The following is a 27,032-nucleotide window of genomic DNA, read 5'->3' on the forward strand; positions in this document are numbered from 1 at the left end:
CTACAGTGTATCCCCTGTAAGTACGGTGTGCGCTGCAGTGTATCCCCTGTAAGTACGGTGTGCGCTGCAGTGTATCCCCTGTAAGTACGGTGTGCGCTACAGTGTATCCCCTGTAAGTACAGTATGTGCTGCAGTGTATCCCCTGTAAGTACGGTGTGCACTGCAGTGTATCCCCTGTAAGTACGGTGTGCACTGCAGTGTATCCCCTGTAAGTACGGTGTGCACTGCAGTGTATCCCCTGTATAATATTACACGCTGGGTGAGTAGTATGTAGTACGTATGATTGTTACAAATGATACAACACAAACATATTCTATTTAGTACTAGTAACCTGATTTTACTCTCCCAATTTCAGCGGTGTCTGCATTTGGCAAGAAATTTTCCTCGTTTTGGTGAGCGAGCTCTGTAAGGTAAGTTACTATTCCGTGGAATTCATTGCAAGACGTTTTACAGCATAACTTTTAGGTTTCGCCATTATTAGTTATTATTATTATTATTATTATAATGATTATTGTCATTTCTCTGTATTTACTTGAGAGAGTGTAGCTATACTGTATATGTGTACTGGAGTTGTATCTTATGTTTTATCCTAATTTGTTTGTATTACACCTGCAAACCCTTAATAGAAGCTTTTATCAGTCTACTGTGGTTGTCTCACGTCCTGGGTCAGACCATCTATGTGAGAGACATTTGTGTTCCTTGTGAGACTACCTTGTCTACAACTATTGCGTCTTGGACGCTTGGACTCGACGCTCAGGGAGGGACAATGAGACCAGGATTTATTCTTTTCTTTCGGGTCTAATGAACCAGCTGCCGCTACTGGACTTTTCTGTTGTTTAATGGCCGCTGCTCACCACCCTGCTTCTGTGACATTATATGACACCCGCATATAGCGTAGCGCCTCACTGAGACCATACCACCAGCCACTCCAGTCCCTGCCTCAGCCGAGCATACTGTCTGAAGCACACACATCACATATGAATGACTGACCTACCCTTATGCACACTGTTTGTGGCTCTATGTGACTAGTGAGACATCTGTGGTATTAATTTGGGATTAACTGCGCGCAGATATATAACGAGGCAGGCAATCCAATCTGCGGTACATCTGTATACTGTTGCGTCTTGTCCATGTCATACACACAGCGTATCCTCAGGGTAAGAGATGACGACATTGCAGAGAGACAATACTAGCAATAACCTCCCTTGTGTCTCACCGCTGTATCCTGTGTGTCCAGCGCGTTTTACTGACCTTTGCTCTCTGCACTGCGAGGAAAGCCAGGCTTATACTCTACTCTCTCCTGTTTCCTCTTCATGGCGGTAACACCAGTGGAGATCTGAGGATGAAGACACATATGAAGCATCCTGTGAAGACAAATTGCAGCGTGGAACTCTGGGTATAAAAGTGAGTATAACTCCTGATGTCCATGTCTCATGGTACAGAGGAGGCTGTGACTTCAGTAATGCACAATGATGAAGGAGATACAAATAAGCCATTATCAGTGCTCTGGGCCATACATTATTTACAGCCAGGAATATTTTATTTTCATGCTGGTTTTCCTCAGAAATGCGTTGTTGGTGACTGGAGACTGAATATGTTCTGCATCCACTATTAACCTAGATGTCAGTAAACTCACGTTGTGTAATTCTGTATCTGACGTCCAGCTCCAATATTGTGCAGCATTGTTACTCGGCCTGCAGTACCCAGGTGTCAGTATTGACAGACTGGAGAAGAGCAAACTCCTCAGGTGCCACCATATTACTACCCATCAGCAGGAATAGATGGTGGTTCTTCCAAATCCTACCATAGACAGAAGGGATAGATGGTGGTTCTTCCAAATCCTTCCATAGACAGAAGGGATAGATGGTGGTTCTTCCAAATCCTATCATATACAGAAGAGATAGATGGTGGTTCTTCCAAATCCTACCATAGACAGAAGGGATAGATGGTGGTTCTTCCAAATCCTACCATATACAGAAGAGATAGATGGTGGTTCTTCCAAATCCTACCATATACAGAAGGGATAGATGGTGGTTCTTCCAAATCCTACCATATACAGAAGAGATAGATGGTGGTTCTTCCAAATCCTACCATATACAGAAGGGATAGATGGTGGTTCTTCCAAATCCTACCATATACAGAAGGGATAGATGGTGGTTCTTCCAAATCCTACCATATACAGAAGAGATAGATGGTGGTTCTTCCAAATCCTACCATATACAGAAGGGATAGATGGTAGTTCTACCAAATCCTACCATATACAGAAGAGATAGATGGTGGTTCTTCCAAATCCTACCATAGACAGAAGGGATAGATGGTGGTTCTTCCAAATCCTACCATATACAGAAGAGATAGATGGTGGTTCTTCCAAATCCTACCATATACAGAAGGGATAGATGGTGGTTCTTCCAAATCCTACCATATACAGAAGAGATAGATGGTGGTTCTTCCAAATCCTACCATATACAGAAGAGATAGATGGTGGTTCTTCCAAATCCTACCATATACAGAAGGGATAGATGGTGGTTCTTCCAAATCCTACCATAGACAGAAAGGATAGATGGTGGTTCTTCCAAATCCTACCATAGACAGAAGGGATAGATGGTGGTTCTTCCAAATCCTACCATAGACAGAAAGGATAGATGGTGGTTCTTCCAAATCCTACCATAGACAGAAGGGATAGATGGTGGTTCTTCCAAATCCTACCATAGACAGAAGGGATAGATGGTGGTTCTTCCAAATACTACTATATACAGAAGAGATAGACGGTAGTTCTTCCAAATACTACCATATACAGAAGGGATAGATGGTGGTTCTTCCAAATCCTACCATAGACAGAAGGGATAGATGGTAGTTCTTCCAAATCCTACCATATACAGAAGGGATAGATGATGGTTCTTCCAAATCCTTCCATAGACAGAAGGGATAGATGGCAGTTCTTCCAAATCCTTCCATATACAGAAGAGATAGATGGTAGTTGTGACCGGACGGTCCCGTACGAAAAGCCCTCATCGCTTTCGCTCCCGTCCCCAGTGCACAGAATGGATATTTAGGTCACACCGGACCTGGCCACATAGGGGATTCCCGCTTACCGTCAGTAACCGCCTGTTACTGACTCCACCCACTGCGCCGTGGGCGGGTTTATGCTGCCACCACCAAACTCCTAACCTGCCGTGGCGTTTGGAACCACGGTTCTGCTCTGTATGTGCCGACACGCTGCCTTACCACACCTGTGTGGTGTTGACAAATCCCCACTAGTCACTTGACTAGGCCTCTACCGGTAGCTGGCGGAAGTCAGAACTTGGAGACGCTGGTTCACCCTGGACATCCGGTGAACGGGGCTAAGTTTCTTATAGCCCTGTAGGTCACAAGATGACGCGGTCTTCTTGAGGCAAATGGCATTTATTTGCAATAGTTCTAAAGAGAACTCTTCCCTATTGCTAGGGGAAACAGCATACAGCAAGATATTCACAGCAGAATGTAGTTGGTATAATACACTCTGGATGCTCGCAGGCCTACTTTTTATGTCAATTTTCCACACAGTACAACAGGGGGTCATGTCCCCCCTGAGTCCTTTCTATCCAATCAGGATATCTTACAAAATACAAATAAATGAATAAAACAATTTCCTCTTTCCTGTCACACAGACGTTTATCAGTTTAACATTCACTATTGATAAATTTATCACATAGCTTCAAATACGGTTTGTATTTTATTTCCCAAACAAATATTATTCCTTCCTGCATCTACCATTCAGGATTCGTATATCAATGAAACCAGCTACATAAATAAATACAGGTTCCCAACCCAATCTGACACTCACAGCCATTACCTGCCGTGCACATCAAAAGGGTTTTGTCATTCACACATCTGCTGGGAGAGGGCGATTAGCATGCCACTTCCTATTCCCAGAAGATAGGAGATCCTTATTCAGACAGATATAGTAAGTGCATTTTTCCCTTTAAAATACAGGTGACCACATCTTAAATATAAATACATTTAAACATGCAATCCTACAATTGTACACAGAGCACTGCATATGACATGTTAAAACACATCATTAAACATATTTTTAAACAGTCCGCGCCCAGTGCCGTAAGTACATTCAACAGTGACGCCAAGCGCCTATTGTCCAAATGGTGCCTGGCAGCTAAGGATTAACCCCTACAGTGCCACGGCCGTCATTAACCATGTGGCGGAGGGCTCTCTCCGGCCACAGTAGTTCTTCCAAATCTTACCATATACAGAAGGGATAGACGGTAGTTCTTCCAAATCCTACCATATACAGAAGGGATAGACGGTAGTTCTTCCAAATACTACCATATACAGAAGAGATAGATGGTGGTTCTTCCAAATCCTACCATAGACAGTAGGGATATATGGTAATTCTTCCAAATCCTACCATATACAGAAGGGATAGACGGTAGTTCTTCCAAATCCTACCATAGACAGAAGGGATAGATGGTAGCTCTTCCAAATCCTACCATATACAGAAGGGATAGATGGTGGAACTTCCAAATCCTTCCATATACAAGAGGGATAGATGGCAGTTCTTCCAAATCCTACCATATACAGAAGGGATAGATGGCAGTTCTTCCAAATCCTACCATATACAGAAGGGATAGATGGTAGTTCTTCCAAATCCTTCCATATACAGAAGGGATAGATGGTGGTTCTTCCAAATCCTACCATATACAGAAGAGATAGATGGTAGTTCTTCCAAATCCTACCATATACAGAAGAGATAGATGGTAGTTCTTCCAAATCCTACCATATACAGAAGAGATAGATGGTGGTTCTTCCAAGTACTACCATATACAGAAGAGATAGATGGTAGTGCTTCCAAATCCTACCATATACAGAAGAGATAGATGGTAGTGCTTCCAAATCCTACCATATGCAGAAGAGATAGATGGTAGTTCTTCCAAGTCCTACCATATACAGAAGAGATAGATGGTAGTTCTTCCAAGTACTACAATAGACAGAAGGGATAGATGGTAGTTCTTCCAAATCCTACCATATACAGAAGAGATAGATGGTAGTTCTTCCAAGTCCTACCATATACAGAAGAGATAGATGGTAGTTCTTCCAAGTCCTTCCATAGACAGAAGAGATAGATGGTAGTTCTTCCAAATCCTTCCATAGACAGAAGGGATAGATGGTAGTGCTTCCAAATCCTACCATATACAGAAGAGATAGATTGTAGTTCTTCCAAGTCCTACCATATACAGAAGATATAGATGGTAGTTCTTCCAAATCCTTCCATAGACAGAAGGGATAGATGTTAGTGCTTCCAAATCCTACCATATACAGAAGAGATAGATGGTGGTTCTTCCAAGTCCTACCATATACAGAAAACATAGATGGTAGTTCTTCCAAGTACTACCATAGACAGAAGGGTTAGATGGTAGTGCTTCCAAATCCTACCATATACAGAAGAGATAGATGGTAGTGCTTCCAAATCCTACCATATGCAGAAGAGATAGATGGTAGTTCTTCCAAGTCCTACCATATACAGAAGAGATAGATGGTAGTTCTTCCAAGTACTACCATAGACAGAAGGGATAGATGGTGGTTCTTCCAAATCCTACCATATACAGAAGAGATAGATGGTGTTTCTTCCAAATACTACCATATACAGAAGAGATAGATGGTAGTTCTTCCAAATCCTACCATATACAGAAGGGATAGATGGTAGTTCTTCCAAATCCTACCATAGACAAAAGAGATAGATGGTAGTTCTTCCAAATCCTACCATAGACAGAAGAGATAGATGGTAGTTCTTCCAAATCCTTCCATATACAGAAGAGATAGATGGTGGTTCTTCCAAGTCCTACCATATACAGAAGGGATAGATTATAGTTCTTCCAAATCCTTCCATATACAGAAGAGATAGATGGTGGTTCTTCCAAGTCCTACCATATACAGAAGGGATAGATGATAGTTCTTCCAAATCCTTCCATATACAGAAGAGATAGATGGTGGTTCTTCCAAGTCCTACCATATACAGAAGGGATAGATTATAGTTCTTCCAAATCCTTCCATATACAGAAGAGATAGATGGTGGTTCTTCCAAATCCTATCATATACAGAAGGGATAGATGGTAGTGCTTCCAAATCCTATCATATACAGAAGGGATAGATGGTAGTGCTTCCAAATCCTATCATATACAGAAGGGATAGATGGTAGTGCTTCCAAATCCTTCCATATACTGAAGAGATAGATGGTAGTTCTTCCAAATCCTACCATAGACAGAAGGGATAGATGGTAGTTCTTCCAAATCCTATCATATACAGAAGGGATAGATGGCAGTTCTTCCAAATACTACCATATACAGAAGAGATAGATGGTAGTTCTTCCAAATCTTACCATATACAAATGGAATAGATGGCAGTTCTTCCAAATCCTACCATAGACAGAAGGGATAGATGGTAGTTCTTCCAAATCCTATCATATACAGAAGGGATAGATGGCAGTTCTTCCAACTCTTACCATATACAGAAGAGATAGATGGTAGTTCTTCCAAATCCTTCCATATACTGAAAAGATAGATGGTAGTGCTTCCAAATTCTACCATATACAGAAGGGATAGACTGTAGTGCTTCCAAATCCTACCATATACAGAAGGGATAGATGGTAGTGCTTCCAAATTCTACCATATACAGAAGGGATAGACGGTAGTGCTTCCAAATCCTACCATATACAGAAGAGATAGATGGTAGTGCTTCCAAATCCTTCCATATACAGAAGAGATAGATGGTGGTTCTTCCAAGTCCTACCATATGCAGAAGGGATAGATGGTGGTTCTTCCAAATCCTACCATATACAGAAGAGATAGATGGTAGTTCTTCCAAATCCTACCATATACAGAAGGGATAGATGGTAGTTCTTCCAAATCCTATCATAGACAAAAGAGATAGATGGTAGTTCTTCCAAATCCTACCATAGACAGAAGAGATAGATGGTAGTTCTTCCAAATCCTTCCATATACAGAAGAGATAGATGGTGGTTCTTCCAAATCCTTCCATATACTGAAGAGATAGATGGTGGTTCTTCCAAGTCCTACCATATACAGAAGGGATAGATGGTAGTTCTTCCAAATCCTACCATATACAGAAGGGATAGATGATAGTTCTTCCAAATCCTTTCATATACAGAAGAGATAGATGGTGGTACTTCCAAGTCCTACCATATACAGAAGGGATAGATGGTAGTTCTTCCAAATCCTACCATAGACAGAAGAGATAGATGGTAGTTCTTCCAAATCCTTCCTTATACAGAAGAGATAGATGGTGGTTCTTCCAAGTCCTACCATATACAGAAGGGATAGATGGTAGTTCTTCCAAATCCTACCATATACAGAAGAGATAGATGGTAGTGCTTCCAAATCCTATCATATACAGAAGGGATAGATGGTAGTGCTTCCAAATCCTATCATATACAGAAGGGATAGATGGTAGTGCTTCCAAATCCTATCATATACAGAAGGGATAGATGGTAGTGCTTCCAAATCCTTCCATATACTGAAGAGATAGATGGTAGTTCTTCCAAATCCTACCATAGACAGAAGGGATAGATGGTAGTTCTTCCAAATCCTATCATATACAGAAGGGATAGATGGCAGTTCTTCCAAATCCTACCATATACAGAAGAGATAGATGGTAGTTCTTCCAAATACTACCATATACAGAAGGAATAGATGGCAGTTCTTCCAAATCCTACCATATACATAAGAGATAGATGGTAGTTCTTCCAAATCTTACCATATACAGAAGAGATAGATGGTAGTTCTTCCTAATCCTTCCATATACTGAAGAGATAGATGGTAGTGCTTCCAAATTCTACCATATACAGAAGGGATAGACTGTAGTGCTTCCAAATCCTACCATATACAGAAGGGATAGATGGTAGTGCTTCCAAATTCTACCATATACAGAAGGGATAGACGGTAGTGCTTCCAAATCCTACCATATACAGAAGAGATAGATGGTAGTGCTTCCAAATCCTTCCATATACAGAAGAGATAGATGGTGGTTCTTCCAAGTCCTACCATATGCAGAAGGGATAGATGGTAGTTCTTCCAAATCCTACCATACACAGAAGAGATAGATGGTAGTTCTTCCAAATACTCCCATAGACAGAAGGGATAGATGGTAGTGCTTCCAAATCCTTCCATATACTGAAGAGATAGATGGTAGTTCTTCCAAATCCTACCATAGACAGAAGGGATAGATGGTAGTTCTTCCAAATCCTACCATATACAGAAGGGATAGATGGTAGTTCTTCCAAATACTACCATAAACATAAGGGATAGATGGCAGTTCTTCCAAATCCTACCATATACAGAAGAGATAGATGGTAGTTATTCCAAATCCTACCATATACAGAAGAGATAGATGGTAGTTCTTCCAAATCCTTCCATATACTGAAGAGATAGATGGTAGTGCTTCCAAATTCTACCATATACAGAAGGGATAGACGGTAGTGCTTCCACATCCTACCATATACAGAAGGGATAGATGGTAGTGCTTCCAAATTCTACCATATACAGTAGGGATAGACAGTAGTGCTTCCAAATCCTACCATATACAGAAGAGATAGATGGTAGTTCTTCCAAATTCTACCATATACAGAAGGGATAGATGGCAGTTCTTCCAAATCCTACCATATACAGAAGAGATAGATGGCAGTTCTTCCAAATCCTACCATATACAGAAGAGATAGATGGTAGTTCTTCCAAATCCTACCATATACATAAGAGATAGATGGTAGTTCTTGCAAATACTACCATATACAGAAGAGATAGATGGTAGTTCTTCCAAATACTACCATTTACAGAAGGGATAGATGGTAGTTCTTCCAAATCCTACCATATACAGAAGAGATAGATGCTAGTTCTTCCAAATACTACCATATACAGAAGAGATAGATGGTAGTTCTTCCAAATACTACCATATGCAGAAGAGATAGATGGTAGTTCTTCCAAATCTTACCATATACAGAAGAGATAGATGGTAGTTCTTCCAAATACTACCATAGACAGAAGAGATAGATGGTAGTTCTTCCAAATCTTACCATATACAGAAGGGATAGATGGTAGTTCTTCCAAATCCTACCATATACAGAAGAGATAGATGGTAGTTCTTCCAAATCCTACCATATACAGAAGGGATAGATGGTAGTTCTTCCAAATCCTACCATATACAGAAGGGATAGATGGTAGTTCTTCCAAATCCTAGCATATACAGAAGAGATAGATGGTAGTTCTTCCAAATCCTATCATATACAGAAGGGATAGATGGTAGTTCTTCCAAATCCTACCATATACAGAAGAGATAGATGGTAGTTCTTCCAAATACTACCATATACAGAAGAGATAGATGGTAGTTCTTCCAAATCTTACCATATACAGAAGAGATAGATGGTAGTTCTTCCAAATACCACCATATACAGAAGGGATAAATGGTGGTTCTTCCAAATCCTACCATATACAGAAGAGATAGATGGTAGTTCTTCCAAATCCTTCCATATACTGAAGAGATAGATGGTAGTTCTTCCAAATACTACCATAGACAGAAGGGATAGATGGTGGTTCTTCCAAATACTACTATATACAGAAGAGATAGATGGTGGTTCTTCCAAGTCCTACCATAGACAGAAGAGATAGATGGTAGTTCTACCAAATCCTTCCATATACAGAAGGGATAGACGGTAGTGCTTCCAAATCCTACCATATACAGAAGAGATAGATGGTAGTTCTTCCAAATACTATCATATACAGAAGAGATAGATGGTGGTTCTTCCATGTCCTACCATAGACAGAAGAGATAGATGGTACTTCTACCAAATCCTACCATATACAGAAGAGATAGATGGTAGTTCTACCAAATCCTACCATATACAGAAGAGATAGATGGTAGTTCTACCAAATACTACCATATACAGAAGAGATAGATGGTGGTTCTTCCAAATTCTACCATAGACAGAAGAGATAGATGGTAGTTCTTCCAAATTCTACCATACACAGAAGGGATAGATGGTAGTTCTTCCAAATCCTACCATGTACAGAAGGGATAGATGGTAGTTCTTCCAAATCCTACCATATACAGAAGGGATAGATGGTGGTTCTTCCAAATTCTACCATATACAGAAGGGATAGATGGTAGTTCTTCCAAATCCTACCATATACAGAAGGGATAGATGGTGGTTCTTCCAAATTCTACCATATACAGAAGGGATAGACGGTAGTGCTTCCAAATCCTACCATATACATAAGGGATAGATGGTAGTTCTTCCAAATCCTACAAAACTTATCATATACATGTAACCCCTTTTTCCCTTTAGGGATTACTATTGGTAGTATTTTATAGTTGTGCCTCCACCCAAGCTATAATTTAATTCTGGGCTTGCTTGGGTAAGCCCTCCCTGGAGGGATGAAGAATATCCCATATGATTTACCTCCCTATGGGTTTACCTGTTTTCTCTTTGGGTGCCAGGTTCCATGGCAAGGCCTACTCTCACATACCCAACACAGTAAGTAACAGTTTTTGTTTTATTGCAATAATCAATAGCTTTAATAACATACAGAGGGTTTACCTCCTAGCATACATTAGACTATTAGACAGGGAATAGTCTGACTGGTTAACATCCCTCACCAAACCTTTAACACTCTATACATGTACTAGGTATTTCAGTTTACTCCTATACAATAGGTAATGCATGCAATACAAAAATTACCTTTTAAAAAAACAAAAATATAGATGAATTAATACTGCAATACCCAGGTATTTTGTTATAAATAAGCAGCTGCAATACCTGTTCCTAATTGGGGCCCTTGATGCTGTCCCTGTATCAATGGTATCCATATGTGTAATACAAATCCACAGAAGATATGAGCACTGATAAGTCCAGCAGTTTGGGAATTATGTTCTCTTTCTAACTGGGATATCAATCAAGGTAGAAGAGTAGTCTTTGTTCTCACACAGGGCAGCTGCGGGGTATGTTGCCCTTATAACTAGGTTACGTTAGCCACGAGGGTAGCTTTGCATTGGAGTCTGTGAAAAGTCTGTTACTTAACTCCCTTGATGTGCAATGGCCTACTCTCACTGGCGGGTGGATAAGTATAATAATAAAGATAGAGACATACACTGAATTAGTTCCTTATAGATGTTAGCTGGAGCTACCTCACAAATTGTGGTAGTAGTAATAGGTGCACACCAGACACCTGAAATGGATATTGGATAGTGAATCCTTGCGGTAATATTCTTGCTGTAACATATAGTATATGAATCACACTCTTCCTCCGTTCCTGACGGCGTGATTGAAATGGGAGTCGTGTTGCAACATTCAAAACTTAACATGAGAAACTGAGACACAGCGGTTACTTTCACTTTTCCTGTAAGCTTGTATATATTTATTTACCCACTCCCTCTGCTCTCTCACCATGCGTTGGTATCAAAGGAGCACTGAAGTATAAGGTGATTATCTGTATACGTGTCTTCTGAACCTCCGTCTAGTATCAATACTATCCCAGTCCTGAGAAATGACCATATACACTGCAGTAATATAATGTGTTATACTCCTTTAGTCTCTGTGTCATTGATATTACAGGTGTTGATATTCCAGGAGTTACAGTCACCCCAGGTTACTGTACTTACACTATAGAGCTGAGCCATTGATATTACAGGTGTTACATTCACCCCCAGGTTACTGTACTTACACTATAGAGCTCAGCCATTGATATTATAGGTGTTACATTCACCCCAGGTTACTGTACTTACACTATAGAGCTGAGCCATTGATATTACAGGTGTTACACTCACCCCAGGTTACTGTACTTACACTATAGAGCTGATCCATTGATATTACAGGTGTTACACTCACCCCAGGTTACTGTACTTACACTATAGAGCTGAGTCATTGATATTACAGGCGTTACATTCACCCCAGGTTACTGTACTTACACTATAGAGCTGAGTCATTGATATTACAGGTGTTACACTCACCCCAGGTTACTGTACTTACACTATAGAGCTGAGCCATTCATATTACAGGTGTTACACTCACCCCAGGTTACTGTACTTACACTATAGAGCTGAGCCATTGATATTACAGGCGTTACATTCACCCCAGGTTACTGTACTTACACTATAGTGCTGAGTCATTGATATTACAGGTGTTACATTCACCCCAGGTTACTGTACTTACACTATAGAGCTGAGTCATTGATATTACAGGCGTTACAGTCACCCCAGGTTACTGTACTTACACTATAGAGCTGAGCCATTGATATTACAGGCGTTACACTCACCCCAAGTTACTGTACTTACACTATAGAGCTGAGCCATTGATATTACAGGCGTTATACTCACCCCAGGTTACTGTACTTACACTATAGAGCTGAGCCATTGATATTACAGGCGTTACACTCACCCCAGGTTACTGTACTTACACTATAGAGCTGAGCCATTGATATTACAGGTGTTACACTCACCCCAGGTTACTGTACTTACACTATAGAGCTGATCCATTGATATTACAGGTGTTACACTCACCCCAGGTTACTGTACTTACACTATAGAGCTGAGCCATTGATATTACAGGTGTTACACTCACCCCAGGTTACTGTACTTACACTATAGAGCTGAGCCATTGATATTACAGGAGTTACATTCACCCCAGGTTACTGTACTTACACTATAGCGCTGAGTCATTGATATTACAGGTGTTACATTCACCCCAGGTTACTGTACTTACACTATAGAGCTGAGTCATTGATATTACAGGCGTTACACTCACCCCAGGTTACTGTACTTACACTATAGAGCTGAGTCATTGATATTACAGGCGTTACACTCACCCCAGGTTACTGTACTTACACTATAGCGCTGAGCCATTGATATTACAGGAGTTACACTCACCCCAGGTTACTGTACTTACACTATAGAGCTGAGTCATTGATATTACAGGTGTTACACTCACCCCAGGTTACTGTACTTACACTATAGAGCTGAGCCATTGATATTACAGGCGTTACACTCACCCCAGGTTACTGTACTTACACTATAGAGCTGAGTCATTGATATTACAGGAGTTACACTCACCCCAGGTTACTGTACTTACACTATAGAGCTGAGCCATTGATATTACAGGCGTTACACTCACCCCAGGTTACTGTACTTACACTATAGAGCTGAGCCATTGATATTACAGGAGTTACACTCACCCCAGGTTACTGTACTTACACTATAGAGCTGAGCCATTGATATTACAGGCGTTACACTCACCCCAGGTTACTGTACAAACACTATAGAGCTGATCCATTGATATTACAGGTGTTACATTCACCCCAGGTTACTGTACTTACACTATAAAGCTGAGCCATTGATATTACAGGTGTTACACTCACCCCAGGTTACTGTACTTACACTATAAAGCTGAGCCATTGATATTACAGGAGTTACACTCACCCCAGGTTACTGTACTTACACTATAGAGCTGAGCCATTGATATTACAGGTGTTACACTCACCCCAGGTTACTGTACTTACACTATAGAGCTGAGCCATTGATATTACAGGAGTTACACTCACCCCAGGTTACTGTACTTACACTATAGAGCTGAACCATTGATATTACAGGTGTTACATTCACCCCAGGTTACTGTACTTACACTATAGAGCTGAGTCATTGATATTACAGGCGTTACACTCACCCCAGGTTACTGTACTTACACTATAGAGCTGATCCATTGATATTACAGGCGTTACAATCACCCCAGGTTACTGTACTTACACTATAGCGCTGAATCATTGATATTACAGGTGTTACATTCACCCCAGGTTACTGTACTTACACTATAGCGCTGAATCATTGATATTACAGGCGTTACACTCACCCCAGGTTACTGTACTTACACTATAGCGCTGAATCATTGATATTACAGGCGTTACAGTCACCCCAGGTTACTGTACTTACACTATAGAGCTGAGCCATTGATATTACAGGCGTTACAATCACCCCAGGTTACTGTACTTACACTATAGAGCTGAGTCATTGATATTACACGTGTTACAGTCACCCCAGGTTACTGTACTTACACTATAGAGCTGAGCCATTGATATTACAGGCGTTACAGTCACCCCAGGTAACTGTACTTACACTATAGAGCTGATCCATTGATATTACAGGTGTTACACTCACCCCAGGTTACTGTACTTACACTATAGAGCTGATCCATTGATATTACAGGTGTTACACTCACCCCAGGTTACTGTACTTACACTATAGAGCTGATCCATTGATATTACAGGTGTTACACTCACCCCAGGTTACTGTACTTACACTATAGAGCTGAGCCATTGATATTACAGGCGTTACACTCACCCCAGGTTACTGTACTTACACTATAGTGTTGAGTCATTGATATTACAGGCGTTACACTCACCCCAGGTTACTGTACTTACACTATAGAGCTGAGCCATTGATATTACAGGCGTTACACTCACCCCAGGTTACTGTACTTACACTATAGTGTTGAGTCATTGATATTACAGGCGTTACACTCACCCCAGGTTACTGTACTTACACTATAGAGCTGAGCCATTGATATTACAGGTGTTACAGTCACCCCAGGTTACTGTACTTACACTATAGAGCTGATCCATTGATATTACAGGCGTTACAGTCACCCGAAGTTACTGTATTTACACTATAGAGCTGAGCCATTGATATTACAGGCGTTACACTCACCCCAGGTTACTGTACTTACACTATAGAGCTGAGCCATTGATATTACAGGCGTTACACTCACCCCAGGTTACTGTACTTACACTATAGCGCTGAGTCATTGATATTACAGGAGTTACATTCACCCCAGGTTACTGTACTTACACTATAGACCTGATCCATTGATATTACAGGCGTTACATTCACCCCAGGTTACTGTACTTACACTATAGAGCTGAGTCATTGATATTACAGGCGTTACAGTCACCCCAGGTTACTGTACTTACACTATAGAGCTGAGTCATTGATATTACAGGAGTTACACTCACCCCAGGTTACTGTACTTACACTATAGAGCTGAGTCATTGATATTACAGGAGTTACACTCACCCCAGGTTACTGTACTTACACTATAGAGCTGAGCCATTGATATTACACGTGTTACAGTCACCCCAGGTTACTGTACTTACACTATAGAGCTGATCCATTGATATTACAGGAGTTACACTCACCCCAGGTTACTGTACTTACACTATAGAGCTGAGCCATTGATATTACAGGAGTTACACTCACCCCAGGTTACTGTACTTACACTATAGAGCTGAGCCATTGATATTACAGGAGTTACACTCACCCCAGGTTACTGTACTTACACTATAGAGCTGAGTCATTGATATTACAGGTGTTACACTCACCCCAGGTTACTGTACTTACACTATAGAGCTGAGCCATTGATATTACAGGAGTTACTCTCACCCCAGGTTACTGTACTTACACTATAGAGCTGAGTCATTGATATTACAGGTGTTACAGTCACCCCAGGTTACTGTACTTACACTATAGAGCTGAGCCATTGATATTACAGGCGTTACACTCACCCCAGGTTACTGTACTTACACTATAGAGCTGATCCATTGATATTACAGGTGTTACACTCACCGCAGGTTACTGTACTTACACTATAGAGCTGAGCCATTGATATTACAGGAGTTACACTCACCCCAAGTTACTGTACTTACACTATAGAGCTGAGCCATTGATATTACAGGAGTTACACTCACCCCAGGTTACTGTACTTACACTATAGAGCTGAGTCATTGATATTACAGGAGTTACACTCACCCCAGGTTACTGTACTTACACTATAGCGCTGAGCCATTGATATTACAGGTGTTACACTCACCCCAGGTTACTGTACTTACACTATAGAGCTGAGCCATTGATATTACAGGTGTTACTCTCACCCCAGGTTACTGTACTTACACTATAGAGCTGAGTCATTGATATTACAGGTGTTACACTCACCCCAGGTTACTGTACTTACACTATAGAGCTGAGTCATTGATATTACAGGAGTTACACTCACCCCAAGTTACTGTACTTACACTATAGAGCTGAGCCATTGATATTACAGGAGTTACACTCACCCCAGGTTACTGTACTTACACTATAGAGCTGAGTCATTGATATTACAGGTGTTACACTCACCCCAGGTTACTGTACTTACACTATAGAGCTGAGCCATTGATATTACAGGAGTTACATTCACCCCAGGTTACTGTACTTACACTATAGAGCTGCTCCATTGATATTACACGTGTTACAGTCACCCCAGGTTACTGTACTTACACTATAGAGCTGAGTCATTGATATTACAGGAGTTACACTCACCCCAGGTTACTGTACTTACACTATAGAGCTGAGCCATTGATATTACAGGAGTTACACTCACCCCAGGTTACTGTACTTACACTATAGAGCTGAGCCATTGATATTACAGGCGTTACACTCACCCCAGGTTACTGTACTTACACTATAGAGCTGAGTCATTGATATTACAGGTGTTACACTCACCCCAGGTTACTGTACTTACACTATAGAGCTGAGTCATTGATATTACAGGTGTTACACTCACCCCAGGTTACTGTACTTACACTATAGAGCTGAGCCATTGATATTACAGGAGTTACATTCACCCCAGGTTACTGTACTTACACTATAGAGCTGCTCCATTGATATTACACGTGTTACAGTCACCCCAGGTTACTGTACTTACACTATAGAGCTGAGTCATTGATATTACAGGTGTTACACTCACCCCAGGTTACTGTACTTACACTATAGAGCTGAGTCATTGATATTACAGGAGTTACACTCACCCCAGGTTACTGTACTTACACTGTAGAGCTGAGCCATTGATATTACAGGCGTTACACTCACCCCAGGTTACTGTACTTACACTATAGAGCTGAGCCATTGATATTACAGGCGTTACATTCACCCCAGGTTACTGTACTTACACTATAGAGCTGAGTCATTGATATTACAGGCGTTACATTCACCCCAGGTTACTGTACTTACACTATAGAGCTGAGCCATTGATATTACAGGAGTTACACTCACCCCAGGTTACTGTACTTACACTATAGACCTGATCCATTGATATTACAGGTGTTACACTCACCCCAGGTTACTGTACTTACACTATAGAGCTGAGTCATTGATATTACAGGAGTTACACTCACCCCAGGTTACTGTACTTACACTATAGAGCTGAGTCATTGATATTACAGGCATTACATTCACCCCAGGTTACTGTACTTACACTATAGAGCTGAACTATTGATATTACAGGTGTTACACTCACCCCAGGTTACTGTACTTACACTATAGAGCTGAGTCATTGATATTACAGGAGTTACACTCACCCCAGGTTACTGTACTTACACTATAGAGCTGAGTCATTGATATTACAGGAGTTACACTCACCCCAGGTTACTGTACTTACACTATAGAGCTGAGTCATTGATATTACAGGTGTTACTCTCACCCCAGGTTACTGTACTTACACTATAGAGCTGAGTCATTGATATTACAGGAGTTACTCTCACCCCAGGTTACTGTACTTACACTATAGAGCTGAGCCATTGATATTACAGGTGTTACACTCACCCCAGGTTACTGTACTTACACTATAGCGCTGAGCCATTGATATTACAGGAGTTACTCTCACCCCAGGTTACTGTACTTACACTATAGAGCTGAGCCATTGATATTACAGGTGTTACACTCACCCCAGGTTATTGTACTTACACTATAGAGCTGAGCCATTGATATTACAGGAGTTACACTCACCCCAGGTTACTGTACTTACACTATAGAGCTGAGCCATTGATATTACAGGAGTTACACTCACCCCAGGTTACTGTACTTACACTATAGAGCTGAGCCATTGATATTACAGGTGTTACTCTCACCCCAGGTTACTGTACTTACACTATAGAGCTGATCCATTGATATTACAGGTGTTACACTCACCCCAGGTTACTGTACTTACACTATAGAGCTGATCCATTGATATTACAGGTGTTACACTCACCCCAGGTTACTGTACTTACACTATAGAGCTGATCCATTGATATTACAGGTGTTACACTCACCCCAGGTTACTGTACTTACACTATAGAGCTGAGTCATTGATATTACAGGTGTTACTCTCACCCCAGGTTACTGTACTTACACTATAGAGCTGATCCATTGATATTACAGGTGTTACACTCACCCCAGGTTACTGTACTTACACTATAGAGCTGAGCCATTGATATTACAGGTGTTACACTCACCCCAGGTTACTGTACTTACACTATAGAGCTGAGTCATTGATATTACAGGTGTTACACTCACCCCAGGTTACTGTACTTACACTATAGCGCTGAGTCATTGATATTACAGGTGTTACTCTCACCCCAGGTTACTGTACTTACACTATAGAGCTGAGCCATTGATATTACAGGAGTTTCACTCACCCCAGGTTACTGTACTTACACTATAGAGCTGAGCCATTGATATTACAGGAGTTACACTCACCCCAGGTTACTGTACTTACACTATAGAGCTGATCCATTGATATTACAGGCGTTACACTCACCCCAGGTTACTGTACTTACACTATAGAGCTGATCCATTGATATTACAGGTGTTACTCTCACCCCAGGTTACTGTACTTACACTATAGAGCTGAGCCATTGATATTACAGGAGTTACACTCACCCCAGGTTACTGTACTTACACTATAGAGCTGATCCATTGATATTACAGGCGTTACACTCACCCCAGGTTACTGTACTTACACTATAGAGCTGATCCATTGATATTACAGGTGTTACACTCACCCCAGGTTACTGTACTTACACTATAGAGCTGATCCATTGATATTACAGGTGTTACACTCACCCCAGGTTACTGTACTTACACTATAGAGCTGAGCCATTGATATTACAGGATTACACTCACCCCAGGTTACTGTACTTACACTATAGAGCTGAGTCATTGATATTACAGGCGTTACACTCACCCCAGGTTACTGTACTTACACTATAGAGCTGAGTCATTGATATTACAGGTGTTACAGTCACCCCAGGTTACTGTACTTACACTATAGAGCTGAGCCATTGATATTACAGGAGTTACACTCACCCCAGGTTACTGTACTTACACTATAGAGCTGAGTCATTGATATTACAGGTGTTACAGTCACCCCAGGTTACTGTACTTACACTATAGAGCTGAGTCATTGATATTACAGGAGTTACACTCACCCCAGGTTACTGTACTTACACTATAGAGCTGAGTCATTGATATTACAGGAGTTACATTCACCCCAGGTTACTGTACTTACACTATAGAGCTGAGTCATTGATATTACAGGTGTTACAGTCACCCCAGGTTACTGTACTTACACTATAGAGCTGAGCCATTGATATTACAGGAGTTACACTCACCCCAGGTTACTGTACTTACACTATAGAGCTGAGTCATTGATATTACAGGAGTTACACTCACCCCAGGTTACTGTACTTACACTATAGAGCTGAGTCATTGATATTACAGGCGTTACATTCACCCCAGGTTACTGTACTTACACTATAGAGCTGAGCCATTGATATTACAGGCGTTACACTCACCCCAGGTTACTGTACTTACACTATAGAGCTGAGCCATTGATATTACAGGCGTTACACTCACCCCAGGTTACTGTACTTACACTATAGAGCTGAGTCATTGATATTACAGGAGTTCCACTCACCCCAGGTTACTGTACTTACACTATAGAGCTGAGCCATTGATATTACAGGAGTTACACTCACCCCAGGTTACTGTACTTACACTATAGAGCTGAGTCATTGATATTACAGGAGTTACACTCACCCCAGGTTACTGTACTTACACTATAGAGCTGAGTCATTGATATTACAGGCGTTACACTCACCCCAGGTTACTGTACTTACACTATAGAGCTGAGCCATTGATATTACAGGAGTTACACTCACCCCAGGTTACTGTACTTACACTATAGAGCTGAGTCATTGATATTACAGGCGTTACATTCACCCCAGGTTACTGTACTTACACTATAGAGCTGAGCCATTGATATTATAGGTGTTACATTCACCCCAGGTTACTGTACTTACACTATAGAGCTGAGCCATTGATATTACAGGCGTTACACTCTCCCCAGGTTACTGTACTTACACTATAGAGCTGAGCCATTGATATTACAGGCGTTACACTCACCCCAGGTTACTGTACTTACACTATAGAGCTGAGTCATTGATATTACAGGAGTTATACTCACCCCAGGTTACTGTACTTACACTATAGAGCTGAGCCATTGATATTACAGGTGTTACATTCACCCCAGGTTACTGTACTTACACTATAGAGCTGAGCCATTGATATTACAGGTGTTACTCTCACCCCAGGTTACTGTACTTACACTATAGCGCTGAGTCATTGATATTACAGGCGTTACACTCACCCCAGGTTACTGTACTTACACTATAGAGCTGAGCCATTGATATTACAGGTGTTACACTCACCCCAGGTTACTGTACTTACACTATAGAGCTGAGCCATTGATATTACAGGCGTTACACTCACCCCAGGTTACTGTACTTACACTATAGAGCTGAGCCATTGATATTACACGTGTTACAGTCACCCCAGGTTACTGTACTTACACTATAGAGCTGAGCCATTGATACTACAAGTTGTGTAAGTAAGTAAGAAGTAACTTGAGGTGGGGTGGGGGGTGAGGCCTGTTACAGAGTGACACACGTCGGCCATGCTGGGAAATAAATAATAATTTCCCCTTTCTCTTCAGTCCATTGTAGGGAATACGGAGCCCTCACTGGTGATCCACAGAGCAGAACAAATGATCTTGGTGAAATAATACCATCAAGTATTGGGCGAGATGTGAGAACACAGTAATGAGAAGCCACAAGGAACAAATACCCCGGCTGCGGCGTGAAAGAGGAGACTTGCAGCCTCCGGCGAGGGTAATCTCCTATTCTCACGTCGATCGTATACTCAGAGTTCTGGGACTTGCTTGGTGTCCTTCATATGTCTTTCCGGGATCTCCACCGATGACCTTTGAATATAGGGCTTGGAGTGACATGCTCCACATTTCCGATAGCATTCCATTTCTGACCAATGGTGATATCCCATGCTTCCGCTTAATCCAGGGGGCCAACAAAAACCAAATCCAAGGCGCCAGGCGCCTGCAAGAAAAAAAGTGAGGACCTACCACTGTTCATCCTAGTGAAACATGCGGCCATAGGACTCTGAGAGACAGTGCGATGACTGGCTGACTATATAATAATAATGCAGGCCAGGCATGTCTGTCGGCAATCAGTAGTAAGCCATCAATCAGCCATTCACATGGCGATTCCCGTGTCTGTCGCTCTCCTTTGTCTTTCTTTTTTGTTCATTTCAGAACGGCCTTAACCATTCCACTTTAAGTTACTCATATACCTCATATTTATTTTGCTCTCCAGTGTATTTCTCGGTATCATCATTATACTTTGTGTGTGTCTCTTTTGTGGTGGGATTAGCACATAGGGAATCTCTAGAAGCAATAGAGAGAAGACAAAGAGCACAAAATAAGATGATCTCTCTTTTTCTAAAGACTGTGCAATTCAAGTCCTAAGCCATCAGCAGCGACCATGCTCGGAGAGATGGTCTTCAAAGAGCCTCCTTACTTCTGCCGCATGTTATCTTACGGAGCAAGGCGTCCGTATCTTGAACTGCTCAAGTATTGTAAAGTCGCTCCCGTGTCCGCTTACTGTTGAGCATGCTCCAAGCTGACGGTCTCACTGGTCTACCCGTTTGGCGCTTCCATCCATTTTGAGTTGTAGTAACCGATGATCATGTCTAATTGTCTATGCAACAAATTTGGGATCGGGGGGGATACTGTGTTCATATTTATCAACATTTCAATGTTAGGTATACGGATTGATTTGAATATGTGCTGTTGGGAATCTGCATTGAGATGTTTCTATTTACGCCCTGTGTGTATGATGTTAGTGGCATGTTTGACTTCTCCAAGGAATTTGCCAAAGGCTTGTAGCCTGTAAGACTAGTCTGTCGTCCTAATGCATGGCTAGAGCTGCTCTGTGTACTTTGCACGTTTTCTTATCATTTCTGAGGATTGCAGATTCTTACTATGACCATATTTACCTGTTCGTCCCCTTGTATTTCCCTGATTTCTGCATAACCTTGTCGGGCAATATGTACGTACGTAGAGTGGCACAGCCGGGTGAATGAAGTGTCTGTGATGACCACACTCAAACTCTACCGGGGTACATCATCCGATAATACCAATTGAGTTCCGTATCTTAAGGTATTAGGTTTTCAGGATATGGTTTTTGGAGAACAGTCGAGTTTAATAATACAGTAAATTACTGATTTATAATCTATACCAGACTTTCCCAAACTCCGCCATTACAGTCCAGGTTTCAAGGATATCCATGCTTGTACACAGGTAAATTATTTAGTACCTCTGTTAAATTGATTTAACCACCTGGACTCATTAGATTTCCTTAAAACCTGTCCTGGGGGACGCCCAGCTCAGGGCAAGCCCGCCTCACATGCCAGATCCAGCCCCTTCCCGCAGACATGCAAAAGCATTTCACGGCTTCACATGTTTCGAGTAGCCGTCTGCATACGCAGCCTAGCTGTGAAGGCAGACGGCTACCCGCCATGTTTTGGGACGCAGCTGCTGTGTGTGACGTCACGTAACCGCCGCAACACGCCTCAGCTAGGGTCTGGTTACACTTGCGTTGTCCGGACCACGTCCCCTTAAACGGAGCATCACTGCCCACAAAACGCGGCATCGACACCCCGTTCCCGCCCTCCTCTTCAGAGCGCAGTTTAGGACCTTGCAAATGCGCGTATGCGCAAAAATCGCTTTATAGCAATTTTTGCAAACTTACAACATAGCTGCTGTGTGCTCAGACAGTGATATCCTGAATATCTGTCATGTTGGCAAGCCCTGAGCCAGATAGACAATAATTTACCCGCTCTGCAAATCTAATTAATGTATCTTCTCAAATTTATTGTATAGAACTCTCCATGGGAATTTCAATAGTAATTGTTCCGGAGAACATTAATTATGTGTCGCCACAGAATTCTCGTAGTCGGTACATAATTATCATACTACAATGTTCTCACAATATCCTAGAAAATAATTCTACCCTGAAAAAAACAATAATAAGTAAAATCTAATATTTTGGGTACAATATCTGGGTGAGAGGAGATTGGTACGTGGTATATTGTTTCTGTTTGTGTCATTGTACATGTCATCACCGCAGCGGGGAACCTCTGGAGTATCCAAGGTGGGCGCAGTGACTTTCCCGCTGGTGTGCACTCTGATCAGGGAGACCTCCCTTTGGTAGAAGGAGAGCGTTACGATACACTGCGACTGCAGGGTGACTGACACGTGGTATGTAAGGGCGTGAAATCGGTAAGAGTTACGGACTTATTAATAAGTTTATACATAGAAAGAGATTGGTTTGCGATCATCCCAATATGTGCCGCTTATCTCCGTCCTGGGGCGGGGGGGGGGGGGGGGGGGTATTCCACTGAAGGTGTGAGGTCACTGCTATAAATGGTATGGTGCAGAAAATAACCCTCCCAGATGATCTGTACCATTGTGGGGACTCTTTGCAATCTGTATTATTAGCTGTCTCGGTTATGTTGTCAATGGCTCTTTCTTCAGCCACCATTGTAAATAGTTGTACAGCGAGTAAATTGTTCCTGTGATATAAGTGATGCAAAAAAAAAAAAAAAAGATACAATAAAAAGAGAAGAAAAAAAAGAAAATGTACAATCCAGCATGACGAGCGATAGCCATGTGTGCTGGTGTCACCTGCCAAGCAGAAGCTTCTTTGTGTATAAAATAAAGCTATATTCCTATAGACAGAGAGGACGTTATATTGGGGCTGGCTGAGACCCCTGGGTGGGAGGAGCTGGGTCCCGGGAGATGAACACGGAGCCGGGTCTTCACATCCACCTAGCCTGCCTTTGTTTTGTTGGAAGGGTTAGATGGGGCTAAGATGGACATGATGGGAAAATTATGTATAAAATAAATTATATTAAAAAATATAAAAAGATAAAGTTTACAGTTGTAAGTGCAATGAGCTGAATCCTGTATATGAGACTTGTAATTGGTGTCGGTCCTGTTGTGCCCTATGAGAAGTTGTAGTACTCAATGTGTCACATCATGTATTGTAATTCAGTAATCAGTTCATTCCCTTCCAAGGTATTTCTGTGACCGCAGAATAAAACAGACTTGATATTAATGTTTCCTGTCTCCAGATTTGTCCTCATACGATGTGCTAGTGATCTGTGTGACACGATGTGCTGGTGATCTGTGTGATACGATGTGCTGGTGATCTGTGTGATACGCTGGTGATCTGTGTGATATGCTGTACTGGTGATCTGTGTGATACCATGTGCTGGTGATCTGTGTGATAAGATGTGCTGGTGATGTGTGTGATACGCTGGTGATCTGTGTGATACGCTGTACTGGTGATCTGTGTGATATGCTGGTGATCTATGTGATATGCTGTACTGGTGATCTGTGTGATATGCTGGTGATCTGTGTGATATGCTGGTGATCTGTGTGATATGCTGTACTGGTGATCTGTGTGATATGCTGTACTGGTGATCTGTGTGATATGCTGGTGATCTGTGTGATATGCTGTACTGGTGATCTGTGTGATATGCTGTACTGGTGATCTGTGTGATACCATGTGCTGGTGATCTGTGTGATACCATGTGCTGGTGATCTGTGTGATACGCTGGTGATCTGTGTGATACCATGTGCTGGTGATCTGTGTGATACGCTGGTGATCTGTGTGATACCATGTGCTGGTGATCTGTGTGATACCATGTGCTGGTGATCTGTGTGATACCATGTGCTGGTGATCTGTGTGATACCATGTGCTGGTGATCTGTGTGATATGCTGTACTGGTCATCTGTGTGATACCATGTGCTGGTGATCTGTGTGATACGCTGTACTGGTGATGTGTGTGATACCATGTGCTGGTGATCTGTGTGATACCATGTGCTGGTGATCTGTGTGATACCATGTGCTGGTGATCTGTGTGATACGCTGTACTGGTCATCTGTGTGATACCATGTGCTGGTGATCTGTGTGATACGCTGTACTGGTGATGTGTGTGATACCATGTGCTGGTGATCTGTGATACCATGTGCTGGTGATCTGTGTGATACCATGTGCTGGTGATCTGTGTGATAGGCTGTACTGGTGTGATACGCTGCGCTGGTGATCTGTGTCATACAGTATGATGGTGATCTGTGTGACACGATGTACTGGTGATATGCTGTACTGGTGATCTGTGTGATACCATGTGCTGGTGATCTGTGTGATACGATGTACTGGTGATCTGTGTGATACGCTGGTGATTTGTGTGATATGCTGTACTGGTGATCTGTGTGATATGCTGTACTGGTGATCTGTGTGATACGCTGTACTGGTGATCTGTGTGATACGCTGTACTGGTGATGTGTGTGATAAGCTGTACTGGTGATGTGTGTGATACGCTGTACTGGTGATGTGTGTGATACGCTGTACTGGTGATGTGTGTGATACGCTGTGCTGGTGATCTGTGTGATACCATGTGCTGGTGATCTGTGTGATACCATGTACTGGTGATCTGTGTGATACCATGTGCTGGTGATCTGTGTGATACCATGTGCTGGTGATCTGTGTGATACGCTGTGCTGGTGATGTGTGTGATACGCTGTACTGGTGATCTGTGTGATACCATGTGCTGGTGATCTGTGTGATGCCATGTGCTGGTGATCTGTGTGATACCATGTACTGGTGATCTGTGTGATACCATGTGCTGGTGATCTGTGTGGTACGCTGTACTGGTGACCTGTGTCATACAGTATGATGGTGATCTGTGTGACACGATGTGCTGGTGATGTGTGTGATATGCTGTACTGGTGATCTGTGTGATACCATGTGCTGGTGATCTGTGTGATACCATGTGCTGGTGATGTGTGTGATACGCTGTACTGGTGATCTGTGTGATACCATGTGCTGGTGATCTGTGTGATACCATGTGCTGGTGATCTGTGTGATACCATGTGCTGGTGATCTGTGTGATACGCTGTGCTGGTGATCTGTGTGATACCATGTGCTGGTGATCTGTGTGATACCATGTGCTGGTGATCTGTGTGATACGCTGTGCTGGTGATCTGTGTGATACCATGTGCTGGTGATGTGTGTGATACGCTGTGCTGGTGATCTGTGTGATACCATGTGCTGGTGATCTGTGTGATACGCTGTACTGGTGAGCTGTGTGATACCATGTGCTGGTGATCTGTGTGATAAGATGTGCTGGTGATCTGTGTGATACGCTGTACTGGTCATCTGTGTGATACGCTGTTCTGGTGATGTGTGTGATACGCTGTACTGGTGATCTGTGTGATACCATGTGCTGGTGATCTGTGTGATACGCTGTGCTGGTGATGTGTGTGATACGCTGTACTGGTGATGTGTGTGTGATACCATGTACTGGTGATCTGTGTGATACCATGTGCTGGTGATCTGTGTGATACCATGTGCTGGTGATCTGTGTGATACGCTGTACTGGTGATCTGTGTCATACAGTATGATGGTGATCTGTGTGACACGATGTGCTGGTGATGTGTGTGATATGCTGTACTGGTGATCTGTGTGATACCATGTGCTGGTGATCTGTGTGATACCATGTGCTGGTGATCTGTGTGATACGCTGTACTGGTGATCTGTGTGATACGCTGTGCTGGTGATCTGTGTGATACCATGTGCTGGTGATCTGTGTGATACGCTGTACTGGTGAGCTGTGTGATACCATGTGCTGGTGATCTGTGTGATAAGATGTACTGGTGATCTGTGTGATACGCTGTACTGGTCATCTGTGTGATACGCTGTGCTGGTGATCTGTGA

At 42.2% G+C, this 27,032-nt stretch overlaps 1 protein-coding gene across 1 annotated transcript in view; it reads left to right on the forward strand.

Moving 5' to 3' along the window:
* BSN (bassoon presynaptic cytomatrix protein) overlaps window positions 1-24,368 on the forward strand; it is a 117,764-nt gene extending 93,396 nt beyond the window's left edge. The window contains exons 10-12 of the mRNA XM_063950542.1: window positions 356-410; window positions 1,330-1,404; window positions 20,891-24,368. Coding sequence (XP_063806612.1) covers window positions 356-396 — 41 coding nt within the window. The 3' untranslated portion in view covers window positions 397-410; window positions 1,330-1,404; window positions 20,891-24,368. The remainder of the gene's footprint in view (window positions 1-355; window positions 411-1,329; window positions 1,405-20,890) is intronic.
* Window positions 24,369-27,032: the final 2,664 nt, after the last annotated feature.

The sequence above is a fragment of the Pseudophryne corroboree genome, unplaced genomic scaffold, assembly GCF_028390025.1.
Source record: "Pseudophryne corroboree isolate aPseCor3 unplaced genomic scaffold, aPseCor3.hap2 scaffold_1053, whole genome shotgun sequence".
Classification (NCBI taxonomy): Eukaryota; Metazoa; Chordata; class Amphibia; order Anura; family Myobatrachidae; genus Pseudophryne; species Pseudophryne corroboree.